We start from the raw sequence: 21,725 nt of genomic DNA, 5'->3' as shown, positions 1-21,725 counted from the left end.
ATCGGACGTGACGAAAAGGCTTAGATAGGAGAAATTCTCCGTTTAAATTTTTTTTTTCCTTTTTTTTCTTTCTCTCTCTCTCTCTCTCTCTCTCTCTAATTCGGTACTCCACCCCTTTTCTCCGAGCGATCAATAAGTAACAGTTACGATCGTTTGATACCCCTTTTAAATAAATCACAAATACGACCCAGTTTTAATCATGAGCAAGAGAAACATATATCTTCGTCCGATGCGTTTTATGTTTAAATTACAAAATGGAAAGGGGGACGATGATCATTAGTCGTGTTTCTATCTTTAGTACTAAAATTATATATTCATCTCGTTCTTACCACTCTCTCCTTTCTAATAAAAGAAGACATAAACGACGCAAAATGTTTTATCCGATATACGACGCGAGGAGGAGTCTCTTCTATAGCTACTTAAATAATAATACGCGAACAAATGACATATACGTAAGTAATTAAAATGTATAAGTATTATTATTCTTTACATAAAACAAAAAGAGAAAATGTAGTATATTAAAAATAATCAAATAGAAAGATAGAGAGAATGCAAAGAGAGACGTTTAAGAAAGAGGTCGCGGATTAAACTTGTAACGGAGTAGCCCATAAGAAGACTTAGAATAAAAAAAAAAAAAAAAAGAAAAAAAAAATGGGAGAAAAAACCAGTCGATATTAACTAGAAAATAAGAGTTCCCTATCTCGGAGAAAAAGAGAGAAAAAAGAAATAGTAAAACGTAAGACACGATGTTGAGGTAACGATACCGTTAAAGGATACATCCTAAGGGATCCTGATTTAGTACCAATCGCAAGGAGCCTTTGAACTGGGTCGAAAGCAACGGCTGTCGGTTGATGTGGAAACCCATGTCTGAATGTCTGAAACATATAAGAGGCATTTGTGTGTTTCATAGCATCTTTTCCGTTTTAGCCGACGACGACGACTACGACTGGGAAGGCCATTCTCTCGTTTCAACAAAAGAGCTTCTTCCCAGGATATGTGTGGGAGAGAAAGAGAAAGAGAAATGGATCCAAAGTGAAGGGCAGCAGCATTGTTCGTGCGAGTATATCATCGTCGTATATCCGTGTGTCTTGCTTGTGTTCCGCGTCAACTGGTTGCCATTAATTCTACTATACCTTTGTCGACGGTGTCGCGTCTATGATGACTACCCCCTACCCCCTACCCCCTACCTTACCCCCTTCCCAACCCATCCACTCTTTCGTCATCCTCCTCGGACACGTAACTCTTATGATCGTGTGTAAAACATATATACACTTATACTTTTAAGCGCGCGCACTACTAAACTCGCTCGAATAATACTGAATCAATAAGTTTAGTTCCGACACCGAGCAACGTGGTTTGTCTCTCGTTCTTTGATGCAACCACATTCTAAAGACGACTATACAGAATGACAGAGAGAGAGAGAGAGAGAGAATGAGTGAGTGAGTGAATGAATAAGTGTATGAATGTCGCAAAATAAAGAGAAAGAGAAATACGTTTAAAGCTTCTGCTATATACTTCTCTTTTTCTATCTTTCTCTCTACATCCTTTATCGTAATTCGATAATAATAATAATCATGATGATGATCATAATGATGATAATGATCTTGATGATATTATAAATTAATTGTATTCCTTCGTAATAGTTACTTCATACGGAAAAGTTATTTATTTCGATGACATAATCGCAATGCACGTTGCAAGCTTAGTCAGTTTCATCATTGAACTACGTCAATCGTCGTATTCAAATGTTGTCATTTTTTTGATAAATATATTTAGTAGTAAAAGAGAGTCTCTCTCTCTCTCTCTTTTCTTTACAAAAATATATATTTCATTTGTAAATCTTTCTTTTATAATTCTTTCATACGTTCGAATGAATTCGAATGGAATAATCTTATATAAATATATTTGAAATGCAACTTACTCGAATCGAATAGATAAATGCTTATATAATTCGACAAAAAAAAAAGAAAAAAATATAATTCAAATATCTGCAGGAAATATTAAAATAAAGAAAACATCTATTTGAAACGCAGATATACATTCGCGAACGTATAAAGAAGGGCAGGGTTGTGTTTTTTTTTGGTTGTTATTTCAATCTTTACTTAAAATTTGATATTTCCGATTCGCGGAACGGTGCATTGACGTTTCATTTTATTTAAAAGTTTGCAATGTTCCCGGGGAAAGCATTGCATTTCCATATCATAACGCTCGAATGTACGGCGTTTCATTACTTGCGATCCACCGTGTTTTCTCTGCTCTCTATCGGCGTTTCCAATATTTTCCTATATAGACGATAACATGGGCGCTATTAATATCAAATGTTACTATCAAAATTTCAATATTGCTCGTGTCTAACGCATGCGAGCGACCAATATATACAGGGTGCCCAAAATGTTAGGGACCAAAGTTTATATGAACTTGTTTCATCCATTTGATCTAAGTAACATGTGATACGAGTTAGGTCCCAATCTTTTTGGACACCCCGTATGCGCATACTCTCGCAACTATTAAAGGAATAGAAAGAAAGAGAGAGAAAACTATGATTCCTTGTAGCGAACGCTTGATTTATCATTGTATCGATCTAAACGTGATGTACTAAAGCTAACATTTAAACGCGAAAAATTGCTAAACAACGTAACGTTTCTCTACAAACTTTTTTCTTCGAATTAAAACCGAATACACGCGATACGATTTTTCGAAAAATATTCATTTCAAAGATCATTTTTAATTCTACCTATAACCTAGAATTTCGTTAACGCGTATGCAGCTCGGAATGCATCCAGGAATTGTGCGAATAACGTGTGATTAAATCAACGTGGAATGCATTAACGTATAATGTGTAGACGACGTTCGTAGAAGTTTGATGAAAATAAATAAGTAAAGATACGTGTTTTTTCTCGACGTAAGTTTCTCGACGTAACGTACATCTCATTTTCATATGAAAAAAATAATCGAAAAATAATTATCACCTAAGCAACGAAAATAACTCGTCGTCGTTTTACGAGTTGCGTTTGCAAATACGATAGAACTGGATAATCCTCGCGTTGTTAAATAGACGTGAAAGGAAAAACGGGGGGAGGGGGATAGGGAGGGAGGGAGGGGGAAGGGGAAGGGGGGGCAAAAGCACCGGTTCAGGTTAAATCGCGTTGCCCGAAACGGATGTACGCCGAAATCGATTTTGATGCAGTAACGCGGCGGCATGGCCGTACAAAACTGCCCGCGTTCTATTTCACTCTAAGAGATAGAGAGAGAGAGAGAGAGAGAGAGAGAGGGAGAATGAAAAATAGGTTAAAATACAACGATACGAAAAACTTACGAATGCGGCACCACATCTCTCTCTCTCTCTCTTCCCTATTTCGTCTTATTATATTACATACGTCCGATTTAAACTCATCCGGTGGGTTGGTTTTACGTATGTCGGTTTTTTCCTGGTCAATTTCCGACATTTCCCCTTGCATCCCTTCTCCCTTCTCAACGGCTAGGGACCTTAACTTAGGACAACGCTCTTTTATATAGCTTTACAAAATTTATTTATAATTTTTCTTCTTTAGGGTTGCTCTTTCGTTGTCTCGAAAAAAAAACACAGGATCAGCAAAAGAACTTATATTTATTTATTTTATATTTGACGAAGATACGATGAAGAGTTTGTTCTTCTTTTTTTTTCTCTCTTTTGCTCGATAAAAGGATTAACTTTGATGCATCTTATTTGTACAAGTAAAAAAGTCAAAGTCAGAATCACTGAAATAGTGCAAACGATCGTCCATTTCGAATTTACATTAGTGGAATGAAAAAAAAGGAAAAAAAGAAAGAAAGGTGAGGTATCATTGGACGATTGTGTGTCGGATTGGATGTACACCGTAACGAACATTTATTAGTTCAATCAAACAAAATCGATTATTCCAATCGCACGTGCTTCAATTAGTTGAGGTAGTTAAAGTTCTGCCGCAATATTACATACAGATTGTAAAAGTAGCTCTCATCGGATTGTTACGACAGAATTGGACACTCCGTTGGAAAACGTTGTTCGACATTCCGTAAATGAGTACGAGTTACGGAAATTACAAGGGACATACAGAAACGTTTCCCATTAATTCTCTGCACCGTGCCAATTTTGTGAAACTTTCGCGTAAATCGAATTTAAGGATTGCTCGATAAAAAAAAAAAAGAATTCCTTCTTCTTCTTCTTTTTCTTCTTCTCTCTTCTACGAACGTATATATACGGTAATTAAAACTAACGATTTTAGAATATATAAAAGATAACGAAGGAAAAAAGAAAAACAAAAAGATCGTACTCGCGTAGAGAAAAATTCGTATAAAGATTATAGAAACGATTGGAGAAAAAAACCTGCAAACACCGTTTCCCGTATTCACTTTTGTAAACGGAAAACCTATTGTTTTATTGGTATGCGTAAACCCCGTTGGTGGTAACAATACCTGTGGTATAATCCTACTGTAATCGATCATAATCGGATTTCGGTATCGATGTGTGTGTGTGCGCAAAATTCTTTGAAAAGAATAACCGAAGACAATTATATAATAAGACTCCGAATAATCTCAACAAAGGCTTGTTTGCTGTTACCTTCGATGTAATTTTTTCTAGCACAATTTTTTTTCCCCCGTCGAAAATTAATCTTGCCCGCACCCAATCGGGAATAGTTTCGCCGAAATGAGAATGAACGCACGAGTACGCTTGTATAGATTTGAAGTCATTGTTTCGGCAAAAAAGTACTGCAGTTTTACGCGTCGTTTCCAACATCGAAATGGAATTTTGCCAAGTTTAGGTACTGTCGCAACACAACAGTTACGGCATTATTCTCTTTGATTAAAGAACGAGAAGCATACTACGCCACGTCGAGTAGATTAATGAACATTAAAGGATTCAAATTTCGATGCTTTTCTTTGTTCTTCCACAATTTCTTTTTCGTATTTTTTAATAAGCGAAAACCAACGACGCGTCATTTACTCGCGTTATTCGTTTACACGATTTCGTTGTCACAGGTTAGACGAATTTATGGTACCGTTATCGAATATCATTTATTACTTTAATCCGCAATCATTTATTTTCCGTTTGAACTAATAAAAACAAAAAAAGGGACGCTCATTTAAAAAGAAACTTCTCCTATATTTTAAGTCTAAAAGATAGTCTATAAATCGTCCAGCGTATCGTTGGTGATTTCGATCAGTGATTCTCATTCTTTTTCGATTTTCCCATAATTCATGTCTCTAACTGAAATTTCTTAGTTTTATTATAACAACATTTTTAATATAATATAAATTCGCAAATGAAAATAATTCTGTAATAATATTTTAGATTATAGATTTTGCAGATCGTACGTAATTTACAGGATATCATACTTTGTTAAACAGTTGTTCCAATATCCCGTTCCTTAAACCACAAAATGTTTCCCAAAAGAATAATTTCCCTTTTCGTTGAGAACCTTTGGTTTGGAGAATCCGTACATTTGGTAGTTAACTATATACATATCTACATATCTAACGTACACAAGAGACCTACTTACTTCGTATTTCATTATTTTCATACATTTGTATAAAATTAGTTGTATCAAAGCCAGACCTCAACACTTGTCTTACTTCACCCTGACGTATGAACATTTGGACGTGCCTTTAACGAGTCAAGGCAGAACATGTACAAACGTTTATACGTAGAAAATATACTCGTAGAAAATGAAACATCCTTGGGGGAGATCGGAATATTCTTTTTTGACTCTTCAATTTAACTTACAACGTAAAATTATTCATATTTCATTCGCGACTACTTCGTAAAAGCGCATAAAATGCAATATAGTCGTACTTCGTATTTATTTTTATTTTATTTCGTTAATATGGTAATAAAGTGTTCCAGATTGCCCAATTTTATTACGATGAAAAAAAATATATATATGTAAATGAATGAGAAGATGAGAATATTTTTGAAAAAAAAAGAAAAAAAAAGTTTCTTGGCATCTAACAAAAGAACCATTATAGTGAAAATCGTATGAACTTATTTTCGTCACGTTTAGAAAATTTACATAATATTGAGGCCGCCTTAGCTGCAATATCTCTCCCCTTTTTATATTCCAACAGACAATTCGAAGGATTTCTAGAAGAAAATCTTGGAAAAAGTTGCCATCGATAACTATCCGAGATTATAACTTCGATCGTTTTCAAAAGAAAAATTCTAATCGCGGCTCGACGAAATCGTCCTATCTTTTTTTTTTTTTTTTTTTATTAAATAACAATAATACCCTTCTCTTGGAACAACATTAACGTATGCAAAAACGATTCGAAATTTATTTAAAAGTGTGTCAAGTTAACTCGCAGAAGTTATTTAAACTCCAAGATTTCAGGAGTTAATATTGAATATGTTCACAGCTCTGCATTGGATCAATAATCAGCGTTTTCTCTATTGTTAACATACTTTCCTAAAGCACCCCGACTAGAGATAGACCGACCGCCTATAAATATGCGCAGTGTAAGTCATTTATTGGTCCATGACACGCTTTCCGTTTCTTATTTTTATGCAATTTCTTTTATTCGAAAAAATGATAACACTTCGAATAGTAGATCATTTATAGAATACTACTTGCAGATCTCAATAGAAATGAAAATATTCTAATTAATCGTAAATTCGTAGGAACAGGAGAAATCCTAGAAATAAAATTTGACGAGTTACGCGTATCTCTACATTAATTGATTTATATAATTATTCAAATTCGATCGAGATTTTCCGATAAAATTTCCTGGACTACCAACAGCAACGTAATATAACCAAACGAATTTAATTGCGTTTAAATTCATCATCTACCTTATTTCCGTTCTATGATTTTCATTATTTTGCTTAATTTGTAACGTCAACGTCAAGCCTCTAAAGCGAATTTTCCACGGCGTAATATAATCGCGGATAAAGTGCACCGGCAACCGCGTTAAAGTTTACAAAGATACGATTAACTACTACTTACAAAGCATCCAGGTTTTCCCTATTTAAAATTAACGCTTCGTTTCGCTAGCTGAACTAACCACCATCGCGTATTATATAGGTCGTATACGACTTTTTTTCATTCATCATCTTGACGATCACTTCCGTAACGAATAATCGGAAAACATTTAAACGTTCCATCTAACGCACATAAATGCACTGCCATAATCATTAACGATTAGTACTACAAAGATAAACCATTAATTATTAGAGGTACCTATAATATTAGTAGAATAGATTAGAATGTTTAATATACCTTAAATAATTGTTAATTAATCGTAGGAAATGTGTATTGTAGTTTAAAAGCACTGCGTATAGTTTGGACGCACCGTCCTCTTCGAAATCCACCGTTGGACTGGCGCGGTGTCCTCTGTCAAAGTACTTTTATCAAATGTTGTTTATATGACTTTCCAAATAAGGAAATTCAATCTATTACGAATATTATTCACGTTATACACATGCGTATCTTTCGAAAAGTCATATAAACAATATTTAATAAAAGAACTTTCACAGAGGACACCGTGCCAGTCCAACGGTGGATTTCAAGCAAGGCGGTGCTCCGAACATATACCCCGTGCTTTTAAACAATAATACACATTTCCTTTGATTAATTAACAATTATTTTAATACTCTAATGCATTCTTCTCATATATAATATTGTTTAAACATTACATATGTATTAACGTACTTTGAATATTGAATAATTTCGATTTGATATTTTTTTAGCAGATAATTTTACTCTCGAAGTCATCTCTACGCAGGAACGTTAAAAAAAATTTTCTTTAGTTTAAACAATTATATAATCATTAAGATAATGTTAAATTTGAACGTTATAATCTTAAATTCTATTTATTACGAATATTATTCTCGTTATACACATGCGTATCTTTTCGAAAGTCATATAAACAATATTTAATAAAAGAACTTTCACAGAGGACACCGTGCCAGTCCAACGGTGGATTTCAAGCAAGGCGGTGCTCCGAACATACCCCGTGCTTTTAAACAATAATACACATTTCCTTTGATTAATTAACAATTATTTTAATACTCTAATGCATTCTTCTCATATATAAGATTGTTTAAACATTACATATGTATTAACGTACTTTGAATATTGAATAATTTCGATTTGATATTTTTTTAGCAGATAATTTTACTCTCGAAGTCATCTCTACCCAGGAACGTTAAAAAAAATTTTCTTTAGTTTAAACAATTATATAATCATTAAGATAATGTTAAATTTGAACGTTATAATCTTAAATTCTATTTATTACGAATATTATTCTCGTTATACACATGCGTATCTTTTCGAAAGTCATATAAACAATATTTAATAAAAGAACTTTCACAGAGGACACCGTGCCAGTCCAACGGTGGATTTCAAGCAAGACGGAGCTCCGAACATATACCCCGTGCTTTTAAACAATAATACACATTTCCTTTGATTAATTAACAATTATTTTAATACTCTAATGCATTCTTCTCATATATAAGATTGTTTAAACATTACATATGTATTAACGTACTTTGAATATTGAATAATTTCGATTTGATATTTTTTTAGCAGATAATTTTACTCTCGAAGTCATCTCTACGCAGGAACGTTAAAAAAAATTTTCTTTAGTTTAAACAATTATATAATCATTAAGATAATGTTAAATTCGAACGTTATAATCTTAAATTCTATTTTTTACGAATATTATTCTCGTTATACACATGCGTATCTTTTAGAAAGTCATATAAACAATATTTAATAAAAAAACTTTCACAGAAAACAACGTTTCAATCTAACGGTGGATTTCGAAAAGAATTGTACATCGAACTTATATTTAGTGCTTTTGGATTGCATTACACATTTCCTTCGATTAATTAATAATAATTTAAACTATAATTCATTTATCGACATGTACGATTTAAGGCGCGGCCGTTTCCTATTTATTATTTTCGTATTTATTTAATTAACTTGTTAGAAATGAAACTTTCAAATAGAATTCATTAAATATATAATTAAGATATGCTAATGTAATTATTTCTAGATTATCTTCATCCTATAATAAATACGCCATGCGAATAATTTTCAATGAAAAATTTAATAAGCGTAACGGTGTACGATTTTTCACTGTAAAAAAAATTATATTATATTAAATGAAATTATTGTCAGTATACGGTAATGTTTTTAATCGTTTGAGTGCCAGACGGCATGACCTGGCTTTCGTTGTTCAATTTCTAAAAGTGCAAACGCATCAGACTGTAATAGTCGAAAGTAAGTGTGCACGTTCGGTGTATTTTCTTACGGTATAACAGAGCTCGACATTTTTCGAACGGACTGTCGCAAAGACCCGTTACATTCGAATGATTAAAATTTAAGAAAAAAGAGAGGAAAAAAAAGAACTTCATTTATTATTCATGGACACTTACCTCTAATATTTTCAACGAAACGATATTTTTGTTTTATCGATTGCACTGTCAAGTTGTCACCCATTAACGTTTGTGGTTTACCTCCTATCACATCTATACAGATTTAAACACGATAGGTTGATTAGATTGTATTTATCGTGCCACTAACAATGATCGCTTTGGCTTTACATTTTCATTTAAAAAAAGAAAAAAAGACAAAAAAATAGAAACCAACGAGCAATATCCGTTTCTTCTTGCCTAAAAAGATCTATCAAAGACCAAAAATCCATCGAAGACTTTCAATCACTGTCCTTAAATCTACCGAAAGCTTTCAGTCACTGTCCTAATACTGTCCTGAAAAGCTTCGATGGATTTAGACCCTTAATACACCTTCAGACAACAAGAAATGGATGACTGCTTGGTGCTCTCCTTTACTTTTTAACGTGAAACGAAACGTTATTGTCTAATGTCACGATAAATAAAATATAATTAATCTATAGTACGTTCTCAAACGTATATAACTACGATTGGTGGTGAGAGGGGGGGGGGGTAAGAGGAAATTAATAAATGCTAATGCATCAACACTTGACAGTAACGTTAAAAATAAATATCATTATATTGCGAATTGATTTATTCTTATAGGTTTGAATATTGAGTGCCTACTCCTCGTGAAAAACGGCTTATAAATTGAAAACGCGTGACAAACGGATTAAAACTATTTCGATGGCATTGATATTATTTGAAAAATATTCGCTATGAAATTCGATGCTACCTGTCATCGTTCAACGTTATAACTAACAGCTCTCACTACCTGATATAATTAATTTCGACGTTCGTTGGATCGAATCGAAACTCCGATTCAGCGAACGGATCTAACAAAGCTGCATATACAGGTACGCGAAACGGTAACAATTAATTGTCAAGAGAATTCCTATGACCCATAAGGATCGGAGAAATATTTCAAAAGTATCTAACAATGAAGCCGATAAAAAGAAAAAAAGAAAAAAGAAAAAAAAAATATATATAAAAATCAAGAGACAAAAGTCATGCAAGAGACACCGGTATAAATAAATTCGTATTCTCTTATGCGTCCTTTTTAAAACGAAATATGTTTGTACCAAGCATCGAAAAAAGAAAGAATTTTTCATGTCGACGATGCCAACGAGACGATAAAAGGGACGATAATACATTTTTTTTGTCTACTCAAAGGCACGAGGAGCGTTATGGAAGTTTAGAATAAAATTTTCGCGTGAAAATTTCGTATTTTATTCCGAGAGCATAGCAAAAGTTATCTTCTTTTTCTTTTTTTTTTTCTTTTTTTCTCTTTTTCTTTTAAAACATTCACCGATTGATTTCAATCTATTAGATTGTAGAAATTAATATTTCCTATGCATTTTTTTTTACAAGCAAATTTAAATATTCATTTGTAAAGTAATCATCGTGTTATTCCTCGAAATATAGTTATCGATTTTATTTTCGTGATGACGATTTTTGATGCAACGAATTTAATTGCTACACCTAAATAGATGGGTACACGAAGATATTTAGGAAAAAAAAAAAAAAAATTCTTTGAACTTTATCACCGAACTACGGACAACCTTATCGTTCAAGTTTGACCCCGAACAATTTCCAATATCAGTCATAGCTTGGTAACGAAGTATCGGAAACACCCGTTTTGCCTTAGGCACTGTTTTATCGATTAAAAAGAATAAAACAAAGGAGAAAAAAAATAGATATACATATATATATATATATCCTATATGCCGAATATACACCGGAGATACGGTTGTTGGAAATCTACCTCTGGAAAATTCACGGAAAAGTCAGAGTTTTCTGTATTTTCATCTCAACGATGTTCACTTGCAAATGTAAATGCAAATGTGACTTGCACACGAAAGAAAAAAAGAAAAGAAAAGAAAAGAAACAGGACTCGCATCGGGCTGAAATATTCGAGGTTTTTCTCGCTGTTATCGTAACGCTATTTCGGTCTGTCCACGGGAAACATTGTTTCAATTATTATCAAAGGGAATAATACAAAAAAGAACTTATATTTCAAAGCACCGTCGAATATGTTATTCCGTTTAGAAAGCTTAGATATAATTCGCGATAAACTTGTTCGACCGTAATAATCCTTTGAAACCAATTGCATTTTGTAAGTTTGCGTTTCTATTCGTTCACACCTTTTTTTTTTCCATATACCATTGAATTATTCTCTCTCTCTCTTGAAAACAAAAATAATATATGAATATAAATAGAATTTATAGGAGACGCATGAAAGTTAATTTAATATCCAACGGGACTAGGGTAACGGTTTAAAAGCAGCTCAAGTTTCGGCACAAAAAGGGTGCAAACTTCGAAGGAAATTTCACTTAAGAACCATATCTCTTAATGGAAAAGCTTCGGCGTTAGAAGGTTCGTAATACCTAATCACCGATCACGCGTGGCACGCCCATCTATTTACACACATACACGTAACCCACATAGATATCTAGAAACGAAACACGTAATCGCGATCGACGTTTCATTACCGTTAACAATTAAAGACTCACCATCGTTATCGCCAGGTCGCATTTTAAATTGAAAACTACGTTTTATGGTGGATATAATAAAGAATAAAATATAATTATTATTAATGAGTAATCAGACTAGAGAAATTCTTGCGATATTATTATTAAACGTAACGACACGATTTTTCTACGCGTATATTTTTACATTGAAATATATAACATTGTTGTCAGGGAACGTACATCGATGCTAGATAGGTAAAAGTTTGTCGCATAAGATATGACAGATAATCAAGGCTTCATTGTAGAACGAATGTTGTATAGATAAAGAACTGCTCATATTGATACAAAGACGGGTTTTACCTCGGCTGATGGAAAAGGGTTTTGTTCTTGGCATGTATTCATATGTAATCATTTGCACAGTGAACCGCAAATGCGACCTGTACTGCTGCTGCTGCTTCTCTCCTAGGCTGAAAACGTCCGCCGCGGGATGTGCCACGTCTCCGTTCGTTTACGAATAACTAAGAGGGAACGAGAAAGGGGGTTGCTGCATCTGTTAACGATCATCTTTCTGCTACGTACAAAGCTTTTTCCGTAAAGCCGCTAAGTTTCCTCCTTTTTCATTCTTCTTCTCCTCCTCCTCCTCCTCCTCCTCTCTTTCTTTTTCTATTTTTTTTTATACATGTATATATTTTATATTAAATATACAAGCCATGAGAAACCTTCATTCATTACGCGTAAGAAAAGAGGAATTAATTAATGCCGATGAACTACCATCTCGGTCAAGTGATAATACGTGTTATGATAAGATTGATGAATATTATCGTCCGAAAAGAAGAAAAACTGATACCGCTTAACTTGAGCCAAATTGAAATGCTAATACGATAGGTATATATACGATAAGGAGATATAAATGCGGATTATTTAAATTAAAGAAGTTGATTTATTAGAATAATTAACTTTTTTCGAAAAGCTATCGCGAATCTTTAGAAGAAAATTTGTCGAGTTACGCGTACGTATCGTTCATAGGTGGTTCGTATATTTCAATGATTACGCGATTAAAATTGAAGATAACGTTTCTACGATATCTCCTCTCGAAAAACTACGTTTTTCGTGCTCCGGACAAAAATACATAAATCAACGACTATATCGAGAACGAAGCGAAACTAATGCATTTCCGTTAGAGAGAAAGAAAAACTCTCGGATAAATGCCAGTAAATCTAGACGGACGATCGTTTATTCTATCATTGGCTATGGTGTTTAAAACAGGGGTTCTCGACAAGTGGAGAATTTCTCCCTAAGGGGGAATTTTAGAATTTCAGGGGAGAAATTGTAAACGCTATTCAATAAAGTATTATATATGTTTTATAGATTATGTACGATCTGCGCAAAATGAATTCTTGAACATCCTATATTCCTCGGTGCAATTAAATGATTATTTAAAGATCGGAAAGAAGTCATTCAAATAAATGTTGTTATAGTAAAAATAAAAAAAAATAAAAAAATATAACAGTTAGACTATCTCGAGAAAGAGAAGAAAATGATGACTCTAAACTATGATGAAAGGGAGAAATGGAGCAAAAAAGGTTGAAAATCACTGATCTAGAAAATTACACGCCGATTCCGTTGGGTTATTTTCCTTATGTTATTTTTTGTCCTTTTTCACGTAGAATGATTTTGCGAGATGTCTTATCGACCGCATACCTACATACATTATAACGTACCTTCCAGTTTACCGCATTGCCACGAGATCTAAACGACTTACGCGGATTGTAAATCCATGCTTGAAAACAAAATAAACGAAAAGTGAAATTGGAAGAGATGCGTAACAAAACCGCGTTACAATTGAGATCAATCATTGTCAAAAGTGTCGATTTTAAAATGATTCGCAACGCGAAACAACCACACGGCCGAAATATTATTATCCTAACAAGTTGAAACGAGCAGAGCGCGTGCCCTCATCCTAAATGCATACCGAGTGCATCGTCCCGAATCTAATCCACCGATACGCTCTATTCCAATAGAAAACAAAGCGGATTTTTTTCTTTTCTTTTAACGTAAATAAACTCTATTGACCGATCAAAAATAGTCGAACTATTTTTTAACTCATTTTCAAGATACAACGGAATTCATTTTTCATAACTCGATGAAATTGAACTTGTGAAATTGAAAGTACCGACCGACTGATTTGAAATTGATGAATTTATCGATATCGTTCAGGTAAATATCGAAAGAAATGTTTAATCCTAACAGACAAAACCAGACATCTCTGGCCTCTATATTGATCAATGTTATCGTGCCTGTGGTCACTGCTACCGATCTCTCGCCATCATTTACTCTCTTTCTAACAAACATGCTGTCAATAAATTCTACAGTTACATAGCACCATCTGTTTCGCATTTATTACCAGTTAAGAATTTTCTATGAAATATAAATATAATATAACTGCGATATTTATTCTCTATTGACAATTTTTATTATAGTATAGGAAAAGTTTAAAATTCAACTTACACTTTACACTATAATAATAATAATTTTTATCTAAATTATAATATATTAACAAATTTAGATTTTATTATCAAAATTTATATCTAAATAATACTATTCCAAAAGCTTAGCTTAAATTTTATGTTTTAATTAAACGTTAAATCCATTAAAGCTATTTAGAAATTAAACCAGCTTCGCATTCTATATATTCGCAAAGAACAAAGCGATATGAATGTTTGTTTGGAACTAGAATGGTGCTGCAAAATCAATATTCATACCTCAAATGACATTTTCATCTGTGGTTGTTATCGGTATATGCAAACTGTAATAGTTGGTAAAGACATCTCTCCTAATATAGACTATTAATAGAAGTGCATCTATATATATATATAAAAATTGTATACTATGCGTACTAATTATGCTATTTTAAAACGTCATCTATAAGTAAGTTAGCACGCATTTAAATAATATTCTATTGATCTTGTAACAAGTATTTTCCAATTAATATATAAATAGTAAAACTTTGTCCATAGATGTTTCACACATTTTGCTGCTTTTCATTAACGTGCAAAATTTACAGAGTTAAAAATTTGATTGAAACATCTAATTAAATTTTCAACAAATTCAAGGTATACAAGAAAGCACTGCGGCCACCAATCAGAATGTACAATTATAATTATAAATCTAGATTAACAAGAAACATTGACCGTGAGAAATACAAAGTACACTTTCTATCGCAGAAAGAATAAATTAGCTGACGCTAAGTTCTTTACAATTTAATTATATAGAAGATCGCAAAGAATGATGCTGCCACTTCGTATGGAAAGGAATATCAAAGACTTTCTCTTTTAAAGTTGAAAATTATAATTATGGAAGGAAAATGAATACATTTTCATACTTTTAAAATATTTAGAAATGACTTACATTTAGTATACGTTATGAAAATTACTTACAAATTTGTTTAGAAACTTTAACATAGAGCGATAAATAAATGCCACTAATTATTATTAACAATAATATAAATAAAAATAATCTACAAGAATAATTAATGTTAAAAGTAAACCCAAGCTTGTGGACTTTATACGTGATTAAAAGTATAATGTATTAATGTAAGTATAACACAGCTGTCAAAGAAATAAAGATAATTATTGAATTTTAAGCATAATCACGCACGATACCGATCATTATAGAGAATGTCCACATCATCACGCGGTATTGTAAACACTTATGCATAGGATTAACGATCTATTTAATCAATCAAATCAAAGCAATAAACGAATTAGATATCGCGTGAAGAGAAAAAATAAAAGGAAAAGAATGCAATACGAGAAACGTCAACTACTTTTATTACGCGGATTGTTATAGAAAACTAGGTTATATAGGATATATGAAAATACCTTTTTGACTTGAATGTGTTCGGATCTGAGATTTTCAACGATCTCCTGATCAGATTTAGTTGGTTGAGGCATCGACGAACGGAAACCGTCGAGCACCCCTTTGATCGTAAACTTCTTCATCTCGAGCTGATGGTGACACCTTGGACGATCACATGTGCGGCCGACGTGCGGACAATGCGTTGTCTTGCTCTTCGCGTTACGACGAACTCTTTACCGAAACTTAATCGCGACTTATTCCGAGAACAAAACAAAAAATAAAAAGAAAAAGGATTCGCACGATAGCAAGGAAAACGATGTTTTTCTTTTCCTCCTCCTTCTCTCCTCCTCCTCCTTTTTTTGAAATTCTTCTTTCTCTACCTTGTCATTACGCACGCGGAGAGAGAGAGAGAGAGAGAGAAAGAGAGAGGACCGAATAAAATCCCGATGACAGATCTTTTCTCTTGCGACGTTGCTCGACTTCTCTTTCTCCCTCTCCTATCTTCCTTCGTCTACTCGTCTTTCTCGCTCCTTCTCCCTCCTTCCCCCTCTCCCTCCACTCTATTTCTTTCTCTCACTTCCTCTCTTTCTCTTTGTCTATCGTTCTGTATACTTTTCTCTTCGTTCCCACTCTCCTCTCCCTCCTCTCTCTCTCTCTATCTATCTATCTATATGTTTATTTATCTATATTATCTATCTATCTATCTATCTATTTCTCTTTCCCTCCTTCTCTTTCTTTCTCTTTTTCACCTGAGGAATTATCGCGAGAGAAAAAAAAACGTAATCTTTTTTACATTTTGATATAGAACAATTATTAACGTGTTTTCGATTCTCATAAGAATGTTGGTCAAGAATATCGAGTAGAGTCTCGGTCGACGGAACGTACACGACGTGAATATAGGCACGTTCGCGAATTGTGCTCAGCCCGTTTCCGCGGATATATGATATTTTACGAACGCGCTGCGTCGACGGAAATTGTTTTCCTAGTTGACAGCAATGCAGTGTTGTTTAAGCGTGCCAGGATCAATAACTGGCAACAGCCTCATGTGGACTTTTGCACGACCGCGAACCTAGTGTACGGCGCAATCGCTGTACGAAACGTTATGTCCCGTTCTATCGTTTGCACTTATCTTCTTCCCTCGTTCTTCCCCCTCCACACATTCCTTCGACCTAACCTCTTGCTTTTCGCTTCGCTGTTGCTTAGCGCGTAAGAAACGTGCTTCAAAAACAACGTCTTCGCATTGGTCGAAAACTTATATTCGACAACGAATCATCGAATTTTCCAGAAAATATTTACATATACTTTTATTCCTATCTCGTTCTCTTTTTTTTGTTTTTCTTAATTACAATACACTTACATATTTTATTAACAATTTTTTTCCTATTTTAAATATTCACTCGTAATGAGAAATTTTTTAAAGGACAATTCTCAACGCACCTTAAGAAAAATACGCTCGATACAAATGCTCACTTCTTTTACTCGTTTTAAACGCAAATGCGGTAATCGACGGAAATCTTTCTATATCTGTCTAAAGATTGGTCGAAGGCTTTCATTTCCTTTACAATTGAAATCGTGGTAATTCAAATAATTATTATCGAAGATTATTTGATGTCATTATTTTTTATCGAATTTTAATAATAAGAAATTGCAAAATCTTCATCATTTTAAATTATTGAATTATAAAGAATTATATAAATTTGAATGAATCGAAATATATATTTCAATTGATATTTATTTATCTTTTATCGTACACACACACATCATAAATGTTTTATATTTTATTATTCTTTTATCGAATTAATTTTTTTTTTATTCGTAATAGAGACAATATATAAATGATTAACTAATTATATTCACTTTGATTTATATATAGTAATGAAAAAAAAAATGACAACTACTGAAGAAATATGGACTTGTTGATTCATTTCGCCTTGTCGAGATGGAGTGATTATGCAACAAATGTTATTTTTAAATCGATATAAAATGAGACAATGTATCAATGTGATATATTTTCTATTCTTTTCTAATAAATAGAAATATATATGTACAAATATACTGCGCATATAATGTTTACACTTGGACAATTATATTTATTAAACTAATGATAATATTAGTAATTATAATAAAATGTGAATTAATGGTTAATTCTGTGAAAGTTATCATTTGAACAGAGGTATAAATACATTTTGTCTTTTCCTTTTTTAAATTTATTATAAGTATGTTACTTATCCTAAAACAATATTCCTTGTTCTATCTTTGCAGTGATACTTTACGCTGTGCGGTATGTTTATAAACATAGTATTCAAACATGGAAGTAAATTACGATGAGGATGTATCTCAAAATCCATTTCTAGAAAAACTTAGAAATTATTATGAACCAACTTTACGATTAGCTGCACACGAAGGTTGGATTGTCTGCGTACCTCGTTGTGGTACTTTTACAAAAGATAATTTATACAAAGAAGATGTAGAGGAACACATTTTGATACCAGATTATAACATGCCGAAAACTTCATTTCGTTCTTTAAGTAATAAAAATGTCAAGCTTTTAAATAGAATATTAACTGTAAATTATGAAACATCTGATTCATATTCTTTACGTTTACTTTTTGAGGAGACATTTTATAATGATGGTTCATGGAAGTATCAAATATGGTAAATACAAATATATTTTCATACAATTATTATACTATGATGTTTAATAGTAAATTTACATTAAAAATATAAATTGAATCTATTTTATAAGTATATATAATTTAAAATACATTTATGTATATTGCAGGTGCATAGAATGTCCTATCAATTGTGAATCACTATCGTCGTATAATCATTTGACTATAGTAAAGAATCTACAAGATGCCATAAATTTACTTCGGTCTGAAATTAATGAAAAAACGTACAATGCTTTAAAATTAAATTTAAAAGAATTTCAGCAAATGTACTCAAACATTGAGAATACACCGTTAGAAACATTGAAGGATTCCGTCTTTCAATTATATTCGAACTGCATTGAAATGATACTGCAGGATAAGAAGTTTAATGATACAAGTACTACTTCCACATATCTCATTCAAAATATAAAAATTGCAGTTGAAACATATATATTACATGCGTTAAGAAAAATTCTTCAAAAATCAATATCCATTTATATGGCTGACGATGATGCTAATTTAAATAAAATAATAAGGAATTTAACTGACTTAAAATTTGATGATTTAGGAATACATTTAGATCTATATACCAATATTCATAGAGGAAAATTAGAGTTATCGCATATAGTTCGTTATAAGACTGTCTTAGAAAAACTTGAATGCCTCAGGAGAAGTATTCGTTATATATCTCAAGGAGTATCTTCTATTTCATCGGATGATTTACTACCTATACTGGTATACCTTGTCATCAAAACTAGTTTATCAAATTGGATAGCACAAATAACTTTTATAAAATATTTTCGCTTATCAGCGAGTAGTATTAATGAAGCGGATGAACTTGCCTACCTAACAACATCTTTAGAAGCAGCAGTGGAGTATATAAAATCTGGTGCATTAATGGAAAAAAATAAAATTAGTCAAATCTCTGATTCAGAGCAAAAACTACAAACTGAAAGTGAACAGCGCACATCTTTGGATTATTTATTTACATGCATAACGACAGGTGATTTATCAGAAGTAGAAAATTTATTATCATCCGACCTTATCAACTTGTATAATCACATTCCTTTATGTCACCCATTGTGTAGTTGTGAGTCTTGTGAAATATCTTTAGCTAAAAATCGTCTTTTAAATCGACCAATAGTATCCTCAAGAAACGAACACGGTTCAACTGCCTTACATATAGCCAGCTTCCATGGAAAAGTAAATATTGTAGATTATCTTTTAAGTCATGGAGCTGACGCTAACTTAACTGATAATGATTCACTCACGCCTCTTCATTGCGCATTTATGAAAGGTCACCAAAATATAGTATTATTACTTTTACATGCAAATGCAAATCCTATATTAGTAGATAATTATGAAAATACAGCATTACATCTAGCTTCTGATCGTGGACATGAAGGTTGTGTAAAAGCTTTGCTTTACTTTGCAGAACATAATAATTTATATCTTAATGTTAATTCTCCTAATATTGATGGTGATACACCACTACATCGTGCATCTAAGTGGGGATACTTAGATATCATAGAAACTCTTCTAGAACACGGAGCAGATTGCAAAATCAAAAATAAATGGGGCCAAACATCTTTTGATGTTGCACAAGGTGAACGAGTTAAAATACTATTGCAACGTATTGTAACAAATGTTGCAGTTCCTTCTATTGTAAAAGTTCATCATTCATCAACAATTTCACAATTATCTTTAAAAACTGAAAATAAACTAAAGTCTAAATATTCATCTGACATGAATATTACAGAACAAATCAAAAAATTATTTTCTGCAATTAGCAAAGGCGATATACAGTTAACAAATTACTACCTTGGATGGAGTAATCAAAATGAGCAAACGACAGAAACATCAGATCTTTGTCATCCATTATGTTGCTGTGAACGATGTGCTCCAATGCATGACTATTCCGAAAAAAAGAATAAAATACCAGCAGCAGTTTTTAGTTCTTACAATGATAATGGCAAAACGGTTTTGCATGTAGCGTCTACTGTTGGATCTTTAGAAATAATTCAATTACTTCTAGATGCAGGAGCGGATGTTAATGTAAAAACAAAATTGGAGGGCCACACTCCATTACATTTAGCTTGTTCAGCTAATAAAATACAAGCGGTAAAAATAATTTTAGATTGTGGAGTATGCAATATTAATGCCAAAGATTTTAACGGAGATACTCCTCTTCATTTAGCGATTAGAAATGTCAATATAAGAATCGTTGAATTGCTAATTCGAAGTGGTGCTAACACAAATATTCGTAATTTACAGAATGTAACACCGCGTTTATTGCTTGAAAAACAAAATTCTAAAGAAGTTCGTAGAATATTAAAATGTGACTCTTTAGAATATCCAAGTCATTATTTATTAGATATCGATTGATTCATTGATTGATAAATAATAAAAGTATCATCATTCTAAATTGATTAATTTCACTAAAGTGATTAAGTTATCGTCGCATTAATAGAAATTATTAGAAATTTTATTTCTATCGCTATACTGTTTTTACATTTTATTTTTATATATTTACATTGTGTACATATTTTGAACATATAATTTACGTGAAAATGAATAATAATTATTACTTTACAATTTTATATTATTTTACTGCAACTCTGATAAGTTACGACTCATAGTCTATGCACCATTATTCTAAAGGATTTTATATTTAATTCTAAGTTATGTGTAGCAAGTGCCTTTTATATATATCTTAATATTATTTTTATTAAGTATTTCTATAATTACTATATTATATCAAATTTATTCACAGTGTAAACATTCCATCATGGCATTTTATTTGTACTTTTATTTCATTTATAAAAAATTATATTGACATACAGATTCATAATTTAATTATTTTCATTTGTTAAATGTTGTCTAGATAAATATTTCTCAACCGATGTGATTCACAGAAAAATACTAGTAGTCTATTAAATATTTATAAATTTGTTTATATTTATTAAATATTTTTTTATCATTTAAAAAAAAAATATATATATATTAAACTAGTTAAACGCTACAATAATTATATTTTACTAAAAATAACACCCGCTCTTTCTTTCATTTTTTTGTTCAATATTTTATTTAATTCTTAATAAAAAAATGTATAATTTATTGGTCTGCAGTATATATATTCGAGTTACTCTTAAATTTTTCTACTTCTATAAATTATTAATAATTATTTTAGTCATGGTTTCATCAATTAACATTTTTTTTACATGTAGGGTTATTTTGGAAAATCATTTAGTATGAAAAATCACAGAAATACGAAGGCATTTTAATGATCATAAAATGATCATTAAAAATTTAGAAATTTTATTGAATATTGTATAA

The 21,725-nt window shown here is 32.0% G+C and overlaps 2 protein-coding genes across 19 annotated transcripts in view; one reads left to right on the top strand and one right to left on the bottom strand.

Moving 5' to 3' along the window:
* LOC122516671 (syntaxin-binding protein 5) overlaps nt 1–16,313 on the bottom strand; it is a 56,960-nt gene extending 40,647 nt beyond the window's left edge. For 8 of the 16 annotated variants that reach the window (XR_006303642.1, XM_043634651.1, XM_043634659.1 and 5 more), the window contains exons 1-2: nt 15,762–16,313; nt 778–875 (exon numbers count right to left, since the gene is read on the bottom strand). Coding sequence is in view for 15 of the 16 variants with exons in the window: in XM_043634651.1 (XP_043490586.1) it covers nt 778–875; nt 15,762–15,881 (218 nt within the window). In the remaining variant the exon portion in view is untranslated. The remainder of the gene's footprint in view (nt 1–777; nt 876–15,761) is intronic. The other 8 variants (XM_043634662.1, XM_043634663.1, XM_043634664.1 and 5 more) reach the window with 1 other exon arrangement.
* Nucleotides 16,314–16,602: 289 nt separating this feature from the next.
* Nucleotides 16,603–20,881, top strand: LOC122516962 (ankyrin repeat domain-containing protein 27-like). 3 transcript variants are annotated; one of them, XM_043635212.1, is made up of 5 exons: nt 16,603–17,313; nt 17,612–17,911; nt 18,001–18,393; nt 18,521–19,392; nt 19,825–20,881. In XM_043635212.1, the coding sequence occupies exons 3-5, from the start codon at nt 18,047–18,049 to the stop codon at nt 20,772–20,774; spliced, it is 2,169 nt and encodes a 722-aa protein (XP_043491147.1). In that variant the 5' UTR covers nt 16,603–17,313; nt 17,612–17,911; nt 18,001–18,046; the 3' UTR covers nt 20,775–20,881. The 3 variants fall into 3 exon arrangements, with proteins under 3 accessions (XP_043491147.1, XP_043491145.1, XP_043491144.1); XM_043635210.1 differs by having other exon boundaries at nt 16,603–17,310; nt 18,521–20,881; XM_043635209.1 differs by having other exon boundaries at nt 18,521–20,881.
* Nucleotides 20,882–21,725: the final 844 nt, after the last annotated feature.

The sequence above is a fragment of the Polistes fuscatus genome, unplaced genomic scaffold, assembly GCF_010416935.1.
Source record: "Polistes fuscatus isolate 324 unplaced genomic scaffold, CU_Pfus_HIC Scaffold2, whole genome shotgun sequence".
In the NCBI taxonomy this organism is placed as follows: Eukaryota; Metazoa; Arthropoda; class Insecta; order Hymenoptera; family Vespidae; genus Polistes; species Polistes fuscatus.
This window is presented reverse-complemented; position numbering and strand designations above follow the sequence as displayed.

Excerpts from the sequence above, each read along its gene's own strand:
- LOC122516962 (XM_043635210.1), top strand. The coding sequence starts at position 18,047 with ATGGAAGTAAATTACGATGAGGATGTATCTCAAAATCCATTTCTAGAA. Across the intron at positions 18,394-18,520 it reads TCATGGAAGTATCAAATATG|GTGCATAGAATGTCCTATCA; the intron begins GTAAATACAAAT and ends TGTATATTGCAG.